At 48.7% G+C, this 14,200-nt stretch overlaps 4 protein-coding genes across 4 annotated transcripts; 1 reads left to right on the top strand and 3 right to left on the bottom strand.

Moving 5' to 3' along the window:
• Positions 1-4,305: 4,305 nt before the first annotated feature.
• FTJAE_497 (L-isoaspartate O-methyltransferase) lies at positions 4,306-5,518 on the top strand (the record flags this gene model as incomplete). The annotated part of the gene is made up of 4 exons (XM_037351428.1): positions 4,306-4,585; positions 4,730-5,044; positions 5,101-5,250; positions 5,307-5,518. 4 exons carry the CDS (start codon positions 4,306-4,308, stop codon positions 5,516-5,518), a joined length of 957 nt encoding a protein of 318 aa, XP_037212440.1.
• Positions 5,519-6,231: 713 nt separating this feature from the next.
• Positions 6,232-6,716, bottom strand: FTJAE_496 (thioredoxin 4A; the record flags this gene model as incomplete). Its single annotated transcript, XM_037351417.1, has 2 exons — positions 6,232-6,599; positions 6,653-6,716. The coding sequence occupies 2 exons, from the start codon at positions 6,714-6,716 to the stop codon at positions 6,232-6,234; spliced, it is 432 nt and encodes a 143-aa protein (XP_037212439.1).
• Positions 6,717-7,085: 369 nt separating this feature from the next.
• Positions 7,086-10,115, bottom strand: FTJAE_495 (d-amino acid hydantoin hydrolase (hydantoinase); the record flags this gene model as incomplete). The annotated part of the gene is made up of 2 exons (XM_037351406.1): positions 7,086-8,510; positions 8,559-10,115. 2 exons carry the CDS (start codon positions 10,113-10,115, stop codon positions 7,086-7,088), a joined length of 2,982 nt encoding a protein of 993 aa, XP_037212438.1.
• An 867-nt stretch (positions 10,116-10,982) lies between these two features.
• FTJAE_494 (glucan synthesis regulatory) lies at positions 10,983-12,672 on the bottom strand (the record flags this gene model as incomplete). The annotated part of the gene is made up of 3 exons (XM_037351395.1): positions 10,983-12,478; positions 12,540-12,592; positions 12,662-12,672. The coding sequence occupies 3 exons, from the start codon at positions 12,670-12,672 to the stop codon at positions 10,983-10,985; spliced, it is 1,560 nt and encodes a 519-aa protein (XP_037212437.1).
• Positions 12,673-14,200: the final 1,528 nt, after the last annotated feature.

The raw sequence follows: 14,200 nt of genomic DNA, 5'->3' as shown, positions 1-14,200 counted from the left end.
CTCACTCGATCGAGACGCGACATCTAGACACCATTGGAGTTTTCATCAATAAGAAGCTCCCAAGTATATCTTATTCAACAGTCAAAACGCCATGCTGTGTTTGCCAGGGTGCTACCTCATTGTATTTACGTTTGTAATGCTATCGTGTGCCTGTAGTCTGAAAAGCTCCTTGCTCATCTCTTGCAAGTATCCCATCATCGAAGTCGTGCGTTCTAAAGAACTATTTCACTCATGATCAGAAAGGTTATAGACGGAGAATCTTTTAGTCTTTTAAAGCACAGATGTAGTACGCCACTTGAATAAGGTCAAAAAGGCGAAGGCGCGAACCCCTGACCTATGCGAAATGTCCATCTACACTTCTCCGTGGTAACTACTCCGTACGTGACGGCAAAAGCCAGTGGTTCACTGAAGGCGTGCTGAGGGATACAACTAGAACTGGAATAGCGATAGCTCTAGGATTCTGGGACGTAAATACGACAAAGGGACAGGGGTGGTCTTGTTTCTGAGCCATGGACTACGTACGAGTAGTGTGTCAGTGCCAAGTGAGGTTGTCTAGCGTTACTGGCACAGATATAGTGCTGGAAGCGGTAGCAGCAGGAGGGTCGTTCTAGGAGGTTGAGATTGGTGCGATATGGTCGGCTGAAATCTGCAAATACGAAATGTTAGCTGATGAAACCAGTGATGCTTCAGAAGATCCACGATCTCAAAGGCCAGCCAACTCACCATCCCGGGTTCTACCAAGCTCCACTGTTGGGTGAACAGCAAGGTTATGAGTCGTCGGTCTTGTGGTACGAAGGGAGTTCCTAAAGCTGTGCATGAACACGCTGCTACGGATCCAAATTACTCGATTTCATACATTCCAACAAATTAAATGGATAATAGAAGACTAAACAGTGACGACTGGACCTTGAGTTACGAGAGAGAGGCAGGAGTTTGTAGAGGTGGAATGGTCGATCGTTTTTGTCGATGAAGAGGAAAGACGGGAGATAAGAGTGAGACCTCAAAAAGGCGATAGAAGCACAAACCGATGAACGGAGCCGAGACATGATCAGCGAGACAAACGGTCTTGTTCATAAGTGCCTGAGCCAGGGTGAAGATGATGGCAGGTTAAATAGTGGAGGGCAAAGATTGGGCGTGCCCCGAGCGCAGTAAATTCATCATACAAGACCAACAGCCAGTGCCAAAGGTAAGGTAGTGGAGGTTAGTAGTAATGCCAGTCCCCCTCAACAGATTTGCAGCACAAAACCCAATACACAATGCACTCTCGAGCATCGTCAATAGGCACATTACGTAGGGTAGTAGTGAACATAAGAACAAATAAAGTTGACAGGTCCACCCTCTCCGAACTGACTATGCCGTTCTTTGTCCTAGGGCAGATCTTGAACTGGGGGGGGGGGGACCCTGTAGTGTCGATCTTGACAGGGATGGCAGTGGTTTTAGACTCGGCCGAGTCCTTAAGGTGACTCTTGTGTTCATGCGTGTATGTAGAGGAACATTCAAGAACATAACCCATCATTGGCGATGGCTTTGTTCGTCGGGCGGGCTGTTGTACCCCTGAGAGGAGAACAAATACTCGACTCAAACATTTATTCAGACCCGTCTGTATCACACATGGACAGTTCCTCATTCTCTAAATGCTGCTCTACCTTAGTATGGGTCTCAGTGGGAGCAAATTCATCAGTCTCGCTGTCGTGTTCCCTGTAGAGCTCAGCAGCATCTGCTGTTGGATAACTGATGCCCTTCGTTTGTATGTATTTGCTGTTTGCCCTAGATGCCTATATGCAGGAAGCCTATCTAGGCAGCTATAGGCAATCTAGCTTAGGTAAACACTCTAGGACTATTATAAATAGTCCTCTCTTTCTGTAGCTAGCTTAGAAGAATTAAGCCTTTTCCTTCTATTAAGTTCTGCTTGCGGTGACTTCGGTGGCCCCGGCCTCAGCAACATTTTCTTGTTCCCGCCTGGTTAGGTAAGGTATGTTCGCCCACCAGCTCCCAAAGAAGCTACTAAGCTTAGGTAGTACCTAAGGTAGTCCTGCGAAGAGCTGCACTCCCATATTCCTACCGAAATACTGGCTTCAAGTATCTCTACACTGATCCAGAACTTATGAGCCTCAGGGTTTCTTTATTGTCTCATTCTTGCATCGTCCCTGGCCTGACACTATCGATGCGGTCAAACTTTCATCACGCAATAACTGGTACTAGATACCTAGTATTCGACCTTCATTGCTTTCTCTGCCACAGAACTCTGCACAGGTCGGAAGACATAACAAGGAGCTTCCTCCGTCAGGCTATCATATCTGCGACAGCCCCTTTGGTCTCAGAGACACAGCAGACGCATGAGATAACTCTCACTTGCCCATATCTAGGAAGACGGAACCTCGAAACACACGCATCTCCTCGGCAACAACTAGTGTGAATATTCGCACATGCGACTCTCAGTTGTCTTTCCAACCTACGATGCTATCGTCTATTGGATCGAAAAACCAGGCATGTTTCGCCTAAATCGGACAATGGTCGCCTCAACTTTGTGACCCCTTGACTGACTTCTTTTCGGATACAAGATCTTACCTCGAGCTAGAACATAATCCAAAGGACTTTCACCAACCTTGACAACTCAAGGCATCCGCTAGCTTCTTCTATGTGTGCCCTAAAAGTCTACGGCATTGACTCTTGCGACCTCGAAACGCCAGCCATCGTCGAACTAAACGCTCTTCAGTTCTCATCCGCCAGGGAAGAGTGATTAACACAAGATACAGCTAACTCAAATACAGCGACCATATATCTTTGCTACTAGGAAATCAGCCTTAACTGACACTCGACGTTCACAATCATCGACCTTTTTTCCAGGATGCCAAGCCGAGCCGAAAGAAGAGAACTCAAGCCCCATGGGTCTGAGGCTCATCTCCGATGGTGACCAATGCTTGCTTTATGTCCAAGTAGGTTATAGAGCTTTGGCTCGGTACGCAGGAGACGAGCCTGGTCTTCGTTACCATCCTGTACTTACACAATATGAAGCGCACACCTTTGCGCAGGATGAACCACAATGCTACGTTACAGTTTTCCGCCTCTAGATGGTATATTTTAGGCTGATACTAATGGCAATCTGTTTCTTTCAGCTACCATTAACTCACTTGGCAGAATCTCTCGTACTGTGGTCTCTCCATCCTCATGTTCAGGTTTCGCGACAACAGACACACCGCTTCTACCCACTCAATCTTTCCAATAACTCGGGACGGGCATCTCTGATCCGCAGTTCAACTGGATACGCAATTACGGAAAGCTGACACAAAGCCGATGACGTGAAGCTGGAGAACCTTGATGTAAGTCTCTTCACAGGCCCTGGCAGTTATTTATGGATGGACAAGTGGAACAATGGCCAAAAAAACATGGCAATGCTAGGACTCTGTGTATTATCCTTGTGACTTTACCCTAGCTCTCATTAACAACCCACTTAGCTTACAATTAAGATGCTAACTCCCTTGTCTTTAACCCCTATCTTTATACATTTTGTATACCAATGCTCCCAGCCACAATACAAAGACAAAGACTCAATATATGCCACCAGATCTAACTGCCAGCATCCAAAGAGAAGGCCGTATGAACGTGCCGTCAGCCATCGAATGCAAATGCCGTGTTCTATAACAGCCGTGAAGCAGCACGACGAGCTCGGGGTGAAAAAGGCTGAGCTGTGACTGAATCCGTGTGCTTCAAATGAAAATCGACATACAAAAGACAGGATAAACTTATTATACGACAAGTTAATACGATGATAATTTCTGACAGTTGAGGGGCGTGACCAAGAGAAACCTCAAATGTTAGTCAAAGAGCCATATGAGCTGAGCCATCAACAAAGGTTCTGACATTCCTAAACTTCCTTAGCTGTGCGGTAAGCATGTTGTCTGAGGCTTCCCTGGCTTACAACTGATTTGGACACTGAATCTTGATTCTTCATATGCTCATAGCACTGAAAAGCCGTCATAATGAAGTTGTCGCCGCCACATCCGCACTAACAGCGTTACATAGCTGTAGATCACCGTCTCGTTCCACTGTCAGGACTTTGATCAGACTGGCAGCTTTTTTATTTACTCCAATTTAATAATCACATACTTATGTCACACGGACTGAAATTTCGAGTAATTCTGCATTGAGAATCGGTGTCGCCACTATCAGCCGGCCTATTAGTGTGAAATGCTCAAGTGAACTTGAGCTTAAAATGATGACCACTTTCTCCATGGACTATATATCTGGTCGATATCACTACAACGAGTCATCGAGCATACTCTCCAATCTCAACCCAAGTCAGAAATGGAGGCGCCAAGCGCAGAACAACTCAAATCCAATGTCAAACCCTTCAGATCAATCCCCCAAGACCTCGAGACAATCACAAAGTACTTCGACACCTTTGGAGATTGTAAAGTGTTGCTTATAGGCTATGCTTCGAATGGCGCGTCTGAGTTCTACTCGGTTCGGGCAGAAATTACAAAGCATATGATGCAAAACCATGGTTTCAAAATCTTTGCTGTTGAGGCAGACTGGCCTGATGCAGAATCTGTTGATCGATATGCCAGGCACCGCCCAGGCCCTGGTCAAGCCACAGTAGAGACGACTCAGATGGCAAAGGATAAGGGGAGAGAGCCAGCGTTCTTGAGATTTCCTACTTGGATGTGGCGAAACATTGAAGTTCGCGACTTCGTGGAATGATTGCGGTCTTACAACTCTGACCTCAAAGAAGAAGGGGCAGCAGGATTCTACGGCCTAGATCTCTACTCGATGGGCACCTCGATTAAGGCAGTGGTTGACTATCTAGATACTGTTGACAAGGATATGGCACAAGTCGCCAAGGGGCGATACAGTAAACTGATGCATTGGGCAGATGATCCTCACGGATATGGCCTAGAGTCTCTGGCAACTTCCTTTCAGGGGTATGAGAAAGACGCTGTCGCGATGCTAAAGGACATTCTAAGTAAACGCATTGAATACTCTGCAGCACTTGACGATGGTACGGAGTTCCGCAGTGGAGAGCAGAATGCCAGAGTTGTCAAAGGTAAGCAAGCTAGCCCCTGACAAGAACCCGTTGGAAGAAAACCGACACATCCCTAGATGCCGAACAATACTATAAAGCCATGTATCGCAGGCGAGACGAAACATGGAATCTTCGAGATACCCATATGTTTGAAGCTCTTACGAGACTTTTGGAACGTCGCGGCCGTGATTCCAAAGCCATTGTCTGGGCACATAACAGCCACGTCGGTGATGCCCGGGCTACCAGCATGGGATGGTCAAGAGAAGAACTCAACATCGGGCAGCTCTGCAAGGAGAGGTTTGGGGTCAAGCCGTCAGTATTGGCACAGGCACAAATACCGGGACGGTGGCTGCAGCCCAGGACTGGGACGGCAACATGAGCATTATGGAGATTCAGCCAAGGCTCCCGGGCAGCTACGAGGAGCCTATGCATGCCGCGGGCATTGGTAACATTGTTCTCGATCTTCGTAAAGGCAAATGCGATGAGAAGCTATGAGAAACACTCAACGAAAAGAGGCTGGAAAGGTTTATCGGTGTGCTGTATAGGCCTGAGACGGAGAAGGCTTCGCATTACTCATATGCCGTCTTGCCAGAGCAATTTGATAGCTTCATCTGGTTTGACAAGTCGAAACACTTGGGGACGTTTGAGGTTCATCAGCCCAAGTCACCTCGGAAGTACCATGAAACATGGCCGTTTGGTTTATAGGCCGTTGCTAGCGTATGCAGTACTTCAAGTCAGTCTGATGGTTTCTTGCTTCACTCAATATTCCCCAGTAGGGGCCCGCGATTCTACGATATTGACAACGCGGTCTGTCATGACTCAAGCACGATGAGCAGCCTACGAGTCTCACATGGTTGAATGGCACATTTACGCGTGGTTAGCAGTCCTACCTCTTAGTATGCCTCTGGCAATATGCTCTCCAGACCATAAGCCAGGCTGCACTGTTCCCACGGCAAACTTGTATATCTTAACGGACTGTGTCAGAGAAGCGGTTCAAACTGGTTCAAATACGCATCGAGGAATCTCACCATTTGGTCCATAGAACGTTGGTCTTGACGAATTGTATCGTATCGTAGTCTCATTATCGATCGACTCGGAAGCCCAATATCCCTACCTTCCTCCAGCCATCATAAACGTATTAGCACCTCAAAAGCAAGTCCAACTCCAGTCCGCGCCCAGATCTCAAACTCTGATGGCCGTTTCCACGACTAGTACCTGTGTCGGGTAGAATAATCCTTGGGACTGACGACCAAACCACGTCCCTTCTTGGCACCTCGATACACCGTTTCGAAAATGTCAATGAGCTCTTGCTTATCCTCAAGAACCCACTTGATCTTGTTGTTGTCACCAGTTCCCAGATCAATCATCATGTGTTTGTTTCGGAAGAAGAACATGAGGGAGCACGGGTCGTACAGCTCGTACATCTGGTTGAAGTCGGGAACCTGGTCGATATCGCAGAGATAAATCACGGCGAAATTGCGCACCTTGTCGGCGATCTTGTACAGTACTTCGTCCTGGCGCATACAATCGGGATCCCAATCGCGGCCGAAGCGAATGACGACGAGGCGATCTTCCTCTAAGAGGTTGTTAGTAGATGCCAGGTAGCAAGTTTTGGGGGGTTGTATTTACCTGAGAGAATGGCTTGGTCCACATGCCAGCCGGTGTTGAGATGGGGAAGTACGACGGAGCCCATGATGAGTGTACGAAAGCGCAAAAGATTCGTAAGTATGTGGTTACACGGCGACTACCTGAGTGGGTAGTTGGTGATATTACGATCGAATTTGGTGGTGATGTTTTGGAAAAGGAAAGAAACTATGATGAAAGGCGGCGGGATGTCATGAGGGCCATGAGGTGGGCGGTGTGGGGCCATGCGCTAGCCTTATTTGGCCTCAGGTGAACAAGGCCTCACCTTGGCCGAATATCAACCTAGTATAAGGTTTTGAGAACAGTCTTTATGCAGCGAAGGACTGTGAGGCAAGCCATTGATTTTTCCACTAATATCCTTTTCTGAACCATCTCCATATAAATATCTCGCTTAATGTTGCGCCCACGGGACTCATCATCACTCATCAAACTCATCAATGACACTCCTCGGCTTGAAATACTTCCCCAAAGGCTCAAACTTGAGATGGCCAAGTCCAAAAGCCTCGGGACCCCCAATCTTTATCCCTCTCTCAGTTCCAGTCCACCTGTCACTTGCTGCTATTCCCAATACCACAACAAGCAGCCCATAGCGATATTCAGGTGTCCCAACTGCCTCTCCGTTCTGTGCATCAATTACACAGACTAAATCAGGCACAATAGCCAGGATATCCTTCTGAAGCTCCTCCTTCCGATCAGAATGAACTCTCAGGGCAGCGATATTTTCGTTCTTGAAGGGAATCTTGACAACCCCCTTGAACTGTTCAGAAACATCCCCTGAAGCCACATGTTCATCGCGAACATCAGCCCCTTCAATGAGGCACTCGCCATAAACATGCCCGTTTCTCAAGGTTCGCTCCACGCCAATAATTTTGCCTTTCCAAAGAACCCTGCCGGCTCCTGGGCCGCCGCACTCTTCGATGATCGTTTCAGCGACATTGTCGACGCGGTTCTCTTTCCGTGACCGAGCTACGGCGCGACCTATTCTCCAGGACTGTGATAGCGTATGTTCGACAGCCCAGCGTTTTGTCTCTTCTCCTGTGACAGGTGCATCTGCGGCGCCAACTTGAGAGCCCATCTCACTCAAGGCAGAGCGGATGATCCGCTCGACAGCTTCATCGGAGGATGCTTTGGGCATGACGAGCACGTTGCCGTTACCGTCGCTCACGGCGATGGGTGACCAGATAGTGTCCCTCTCCTTGAAAACAACAGGTGTTGTCTGCCATTTCGTGGGATATGCTCTCCCCATCCAGTCTCCATCAACTGTAGGGATATCCATCTGATCACTTGACCCAAGCAACAACCCGCTCAGTCCGTTGGCGCCTCCGACTTCAACAGATATCATGTGAGTAGCGGAAGTATTGCACATCTTGTACAATTCTTGTTGAGCTTCGAGTAGCTCATCACCAGCTAACTTCTCGATCGCGACGGTAGGACTCCCTGCTCCGCCGCCACAGCCAACGCGTGCATCGTCTGGAAGGTCTTCAGGATTGACAACTCGGATTATCGCGCCGTTGCGTAACTGAGTTCGTAGTCGTATCATCAGACCGTAGGGGCTCCCGCCCCCTCCAGTGCCAAGGATATAGCAACCTGTTGCAATCCATGATACATCCCTTTCAGAAACATACCATGTTCGGTTTCTCACATCGGGACGGTATGAAAGGATATCAAGGTCTTCATCTTGTTGTGTATTATGCTTTCGTCCTGTGTTCTTAGTATTCTTCTCATCGTGTCCCATATTTTGGTGATCTCCCTGCTCGGCCTGAGATTCAGGGGCAACCACTTCTTTTGAGAAGTCGAAGTCTCCAGTCGCCCGGACAATAAACCGAGTTTTTTTTTCAATATACTGTCACATCGTTAAGACTCTCCAGAGCATCACATATCAGTTGCCTACCTGAAGCGGGAAAACTTCCTTCTCGACAACTTTGACAGTCGATCTTAGAGCTCCGGCCTCAACAGTCTTCTGAACGGCAGCCCGACTAACCTCATCGAGGCACTCATTTGTCGAATTGGATACCGTCGACTGAACTGTATCCACAACCGCACTCACTCTTGCTATCGCAGCGCCAATAGCATTGGCAACCTGTGACCACTGTGGTTTGATAACCTTGCTCGCGCCCTTGAGCTCATCGGGAGCGATGACAGCTCCACCTCCTACCAGAATAACCGGTATGTCTTTGGGTGAAGTCTTCATGGTGTCGATAACCTTTTCTAGCTTGTGTTTAATTGTCAAACTAACCTTTGTGAGCTGGTCCTTCGAAAGAGCGTCTTTCATGAGGGCTGGATCGCCGATCTTCAGCTCTGGATTTGCTAGGACAGTGCAATCGGTTGCTGTAAGAACATTTCCTCCAAATACAATTGCTTCCTCCGGGAGTTTATATCCCACGCTATCTGGACCAACAGAGACACTACTGTCTATCCGTACAATAGAACCTCCGCCTAGACCGATGCTCTTGATATCGGGACAAGAAAAGTTCATCCTCACGCCCGAAAGGTCGCTATAAGCTGCCTGTTGACGAGGAAAGCCGTTCCCCAGTAGAATTCCGACATCAGATGTGGTTCCTCCAATATCAACAACCATCATGGCTTCATCCAGGTCGCCTTGCACAAGGAAAGCAGCTCCTCTCATACTGTTGGTAGGGCCGCTTGAGAAAGTTCGGATCGGTAAACGAGCCGCAAGTTCACCAGAAAGGACAGTGCCATCATTTTGGGTGACAAACACTGCACAACCCAGGCCTAGTCTCTTGACTGGTTCGTGAAACGATCGAATGGTCTTTCGGGCAAAAGGCAGAATGGAGGCGTTGAGAATAGCTGCGTTTTCTCTTTCGAGGAAGCCAAGATTAGCGACCTCCTTGGAACACACAACGTCACAGCCGGGTATCTCAGCCTTGATGATATCTGCCGCTCGCTCTTCTTGTCGTTCTACTGTATCGATAGGACTGAAAATACCAACGACGACCACACTATTAATCCCTTTTTGTTTGATAATCGAGCACTGCGTTTTGATCTCGTCTTGATCAATATCGGATATCAAACGGCCGTCAACTTCCAGCCCGCCGTGTAACAGGGCATGGTGACCCAGGATAAGCTCTCTCATGTCATCAGGCCAGTCAACGCATGGCAAGTTATGCTTCGAGAAGGGTCCGCAGAGACGAATCACAGCAACCCGTGACAGTCTCGCAGCATCTCTCTCAACAACAGCATTAACAAATTGAGTTGTTCCTATAGTCACGCTTGCGACTTCATGAGGGCGAATAGAACTAGAGCCGAGCATCGTAGTGAGTGCATTGTTGATACCGACGCTTGGGTTCGCCGTTGTCGGCTCTTTGTGCCATGCGATGATTCCACGATCAGGCCCTGAGCTCAAGAGGGGATCAATAAGGACACCGTCTGTGTTAGTCCCGCCAACGTCGATGCCAATTCGAAGACGCGATGCTATGGTTGTGCTCATGGCGGATAGTTGTGCCCGCTCGTGGTGTCGTCTGTTGATATTAGTTACAGTGTTGGCAGCTCGATATGCTCTGGACAACTTGTTAGACAACTGTCGCAATGTGAGCAAGTTTTATGATAGAGAAACAAGATCATGTCACACAACAGTTGGACCCGATGCCGGCGATTGAGTTCCGCACGAGAGAGCTTGGTTACTATTGGTCTCGCGCGGGGTGCTTTCGTCGAAGGATTCGATGAATCAAATGTTGGAGCTTCAGATCAAAGATAAGATCCTTATCAATCAGTAGAATCCCTAGCGTCAAGTGCATCGAAAGTTTTTACCAGAATCAGCCACGACGACAAGTTCGACTATACTGCCTAGATTAGAATTTTTTTATGACGGATTTCGCCATAGTTAACAAAATTTGTCATCTTCAAAAGTAAATGGAAACGTGAATTCTTATTCATACAATAATTACCATCCATCCTATGACTATGAGAGGCATCGAGCTGCAGTATAACCACAACTGACTATCCCCAACGATCACCTATCCACATCTCGTCCTTGAGTAATAAACAAAGCTATCATAGTATACTAAGGCTTGTATGCTGTTTCTGCGTTCCTCCCAGAGATATTCCAGCTGAGGAGTACAGAAAGAAGAAAAAAAAAACAATAAAAAGTTCGCCTCTCATAGAAAGGATCATGGAATCTTGCGTATTTCTCACGACGCCTTTAACGCCAAATCTGTGTGTACCATCCCGGTGCGACGCTCCGCATGAAGCTCTGGCCAGAAGTTGGTAAAAAATAACGAGTCTCATGCAATCATTGCCCCTATGCCAGTCCCCGTACTTTCGTCTATTGCAAAATACAATGTCCATTGTTTAGTGCTTAAATCTCGATTGTCTTCATCGATTCGTCCACCACCTCGGGTTTCTTGCCGTTCGCCTTGGGAGATGGTTCTTGTTCCACCTTGAGGAGGTCGGATTCCACTCGGGGAATGCTGGTTGTCACTTTCGGAAGTTTGCTGTCCTGGCTTTGCCGGGGACTTTCGACCTCTACAAGCTTCTCAGGCTGGATATATGCGTCGGCCAGCTCTGGAATTGTTGTCTCCTCTGTGACTTTACTCAAAGGTGTCGCCTTTCCGTATCCTGCGCCTGGCCGGGGACTGGCCAAAGGAGATGATCCACTGAGTCGTTGCATAGATCGGCCCCGGGGCTCACCATTCTCACCACCACTACCATAAGGTGAAGAAGAACGCGAGCCAAGAGGAGAATTAGGCTTCGGCCCCATTGACCTTCGGTTTGAAGCTGCCCTTCTTCCATATTTCTGATCCATTCTCCACCGCAGGATGCTGAAGTACGATGGCTCAACTCTTGTCTCTTTGAACTCTCGGAGCTTCAATTCGTTGGTTTCCTCATCCACATACCACTTGCCACTGTTGAGATCATCCGCGACAACAGCCAGGAACGCAGCCCAGGAGCGCGCGACGACGTATTTAGTATCGTAGTCACGACCAAACAGAATGATCTGACCCCACTGGCCACCAGGACCAGGAGCCAGATCGACAGCCAAGTTGTTGCCACCCCAGTCGCGGACGAGGGGGATCCATGAGCTATGGGCATATGCCTTTTGAACAGCATTGGGGGGCACGCAGTCCTGGCGAGAGAGGAGATCTTGTCTCCAAGGACCGGGGCTGCCGCCAGCTGCGGCGCCTTGCTTAGAAGAAGAGGCCTCATTGCTGCCGCCGAAAGCCTTGGAAGGGGTAGAGGGCTTGTTGATAGATGTTTCGAGCAAATACTGGTGATTAACGGTCCTCCAGTTATCCCATTCCTGGACGATCTCTTCGCAATCCAGCAACATGTGGCTAAAAATAATTCCGGTGGGCATTCCTCCTCGTTCTTGACCATCGTGAACCATAAGCGAGTCGCGGACGTCTTGAGGAAGAGAGCAGTCAAGCTGATGCTCCAGGTCGTTCAGGTCATTGTTGGTAGCACCTTCGCATAGCTGGTCGTAGAGCTCTGGATAGTTTTCATCGGCCCAGGCGTCTATACGCCTCCAGGAATGGGCAACTGGAGGGGCAGGGGGGAGGCCATCGGCAAAGTTTTGCATTGGGACATCGCCGGGGCTCTGCACCTCGAAGCCATCGCCCTGGCTGGCATTTCGCGCGCTCATTGATCTCAGGCCAGGTGAATAGGGGGCGCTCGTTGGAGCGAAAGTAGCGCCGTCGGGTTGGAGGGGAGAAGCCCGGCCGGTTTCGTCGGAGTAGGGAGATGAGACATCGTTTCGAGAATCGGAGGCTGTTGCTACGCCAGTCATAATACCACCTCGACCATTCTGTAGGGGGACATGTCGACCAGTTCGATAAGGGGAGTCAAATGAGGAATCTGCAAGTTGTTCAGTATGTGGCTTTTGAAGTGTTGCGCTCGGGTATCAGGGGTCGCATACGTCTGTCATAACTAGTCATAGTATGCCAGAAAGACCTGATGGTCGCACCGAAACTATCAAAGTAAAGTGTCAGCGGCAGGCGAAGGCAGTAAGCGATTTCGAACGAGGGTATCAAGACATACGTGTTTGCCATTGTGGCGGCAGTAGGGGCTCGAAACCCAAAGAACGGCGAAAAAGGGTGAACGAGCGTTGGTTGCTAGGGGTTTGGTTGCGACGGGAAAACAAGGTGAAGAGCCACGATGAAAGAGCCTGAGCCTGGTCTAGCGATTAAAGTAGAGCGGTGTGAAATAAAGCGAAAGGAGAGAGTGAGCGAGCGAGAAAGATTTGCGAGAGAGCGACGAATGGAGTTTGTTGATGAATGGATGATGATGTAGGGTTTGAGGTGAAGATTGATGCAGCCGAAAAGTCCCAAAAGCCCGAGTTGGTTTGTCCAATCCAATCTAATCCAGGGGAACCTGACGAGCCAAATGGGCCAAATGGAGCTACAGGAGGAGAAAGGTGGCTGCTGGCCGGTGGTCTACTCCGCTCAGACGCGTGGGGTCTTGTATTTCTTTTTACTCCCACTGTCGTGTAAGGTCCTTAGAAGTGGATGCACCAGGGGAAGGGGATGGATAGGCGAGGTAATTATAGTAATCTTGGGTGTAACTTGTGAGTTTCTAGTTACAATCTCGAAGCATGAAATACCCAGGCACCAAGATGGGTGCTGGTGAGGGGATACGTTACTAGGATGGGAGGTCGGCACTGGAAAAAAGGACCCTGAGATGGATGATGGAATGAAACAGGTAGGTAGATGCAATGAAAGGGCTGGCACATGAGGAGAGAAGATGAGAAAAGAGGTTGGCCTCTTTGTTTTGTTGTTGATTGATTGTCCAAAACGACCAATAGACAGACGAGCTTTGATGTCTCTCATTTGGAGCCAGCCTAGCCAGCGTCTCCGCAGTGCCTCAGTGCACTTCTGGCACTCAGTCCGGCACTCGAACAGTGGAGTGTGGCGGAAGTGATAAGGGGCTGACAGATGATGCTACTGTTGCATCGAGGTCTTCGACACTGACAGTGAGTGGCTGCTTCGCCTTCAGATGGACAAGGGCTGCATAAAAGTTGGCAGCAGAGGGGAAAGGGGACTAATAGGAGAGGCTCCGCGATTAGGTAGATTAGAAAGATGCAGCCAATCGTCACTTAATTAACTAATAACCTCTTGTCCGTACATATTATGGATGGTATCTGTACTTTCCCATCCATTAAACTCAATGCCATTGTCTTCCAGGCTGTACCGGTTTTCACAAACTCAATGGGCAATTCGTTCAAAATATTGGGTTCTAACATTCCTAACCACGCGTGGTCCAGCTGAAGCCCATTCAATACTCCTGAATTCCATCATATTTCCATTCCCTTAGTTCAACTAGGTACCTACTAAGCTACAGTACATGGCCGGGTTTGAGACGGCCAGGCGAAGGCCGCGGGGGGCTTGCATAAGGTAGGATATCTATAAGAGCTAGCACTGCAAGGTACCGCTCCCGCAAGCACACTATGGCCCGCTACATGTTTCGAGATTAGGTTCAGGGGCAGCCTAAGTTAGATCCAATTTTGGCTGGTCCAGGTCGCAAAGGATAACGCATTGCAGAGATTCAATGGACGACAGAGACTGAAGAGAAAACGCTGTG

Source organism: Fusarium tjaetaba (assembly GCF_013396195.1).
Source record: "Fusarium tjaetaba strain NRRL 66243 chromosome Unknown NRRL66243_c0000013, whole genome shotgun sequence".
Taxonomy (NCBI): Eukaryota; Fungi; Ascomycota; class Sordariomycetes; order Hypocreales; family Nectriaceae; genus Fusarium; species Fusarium tjaetaba.
The sequence above is the reverse complement of the archived record's forward strand: the minus strand, read 5'-3'. Positions and strand labels throughout refer to the sequence as shown.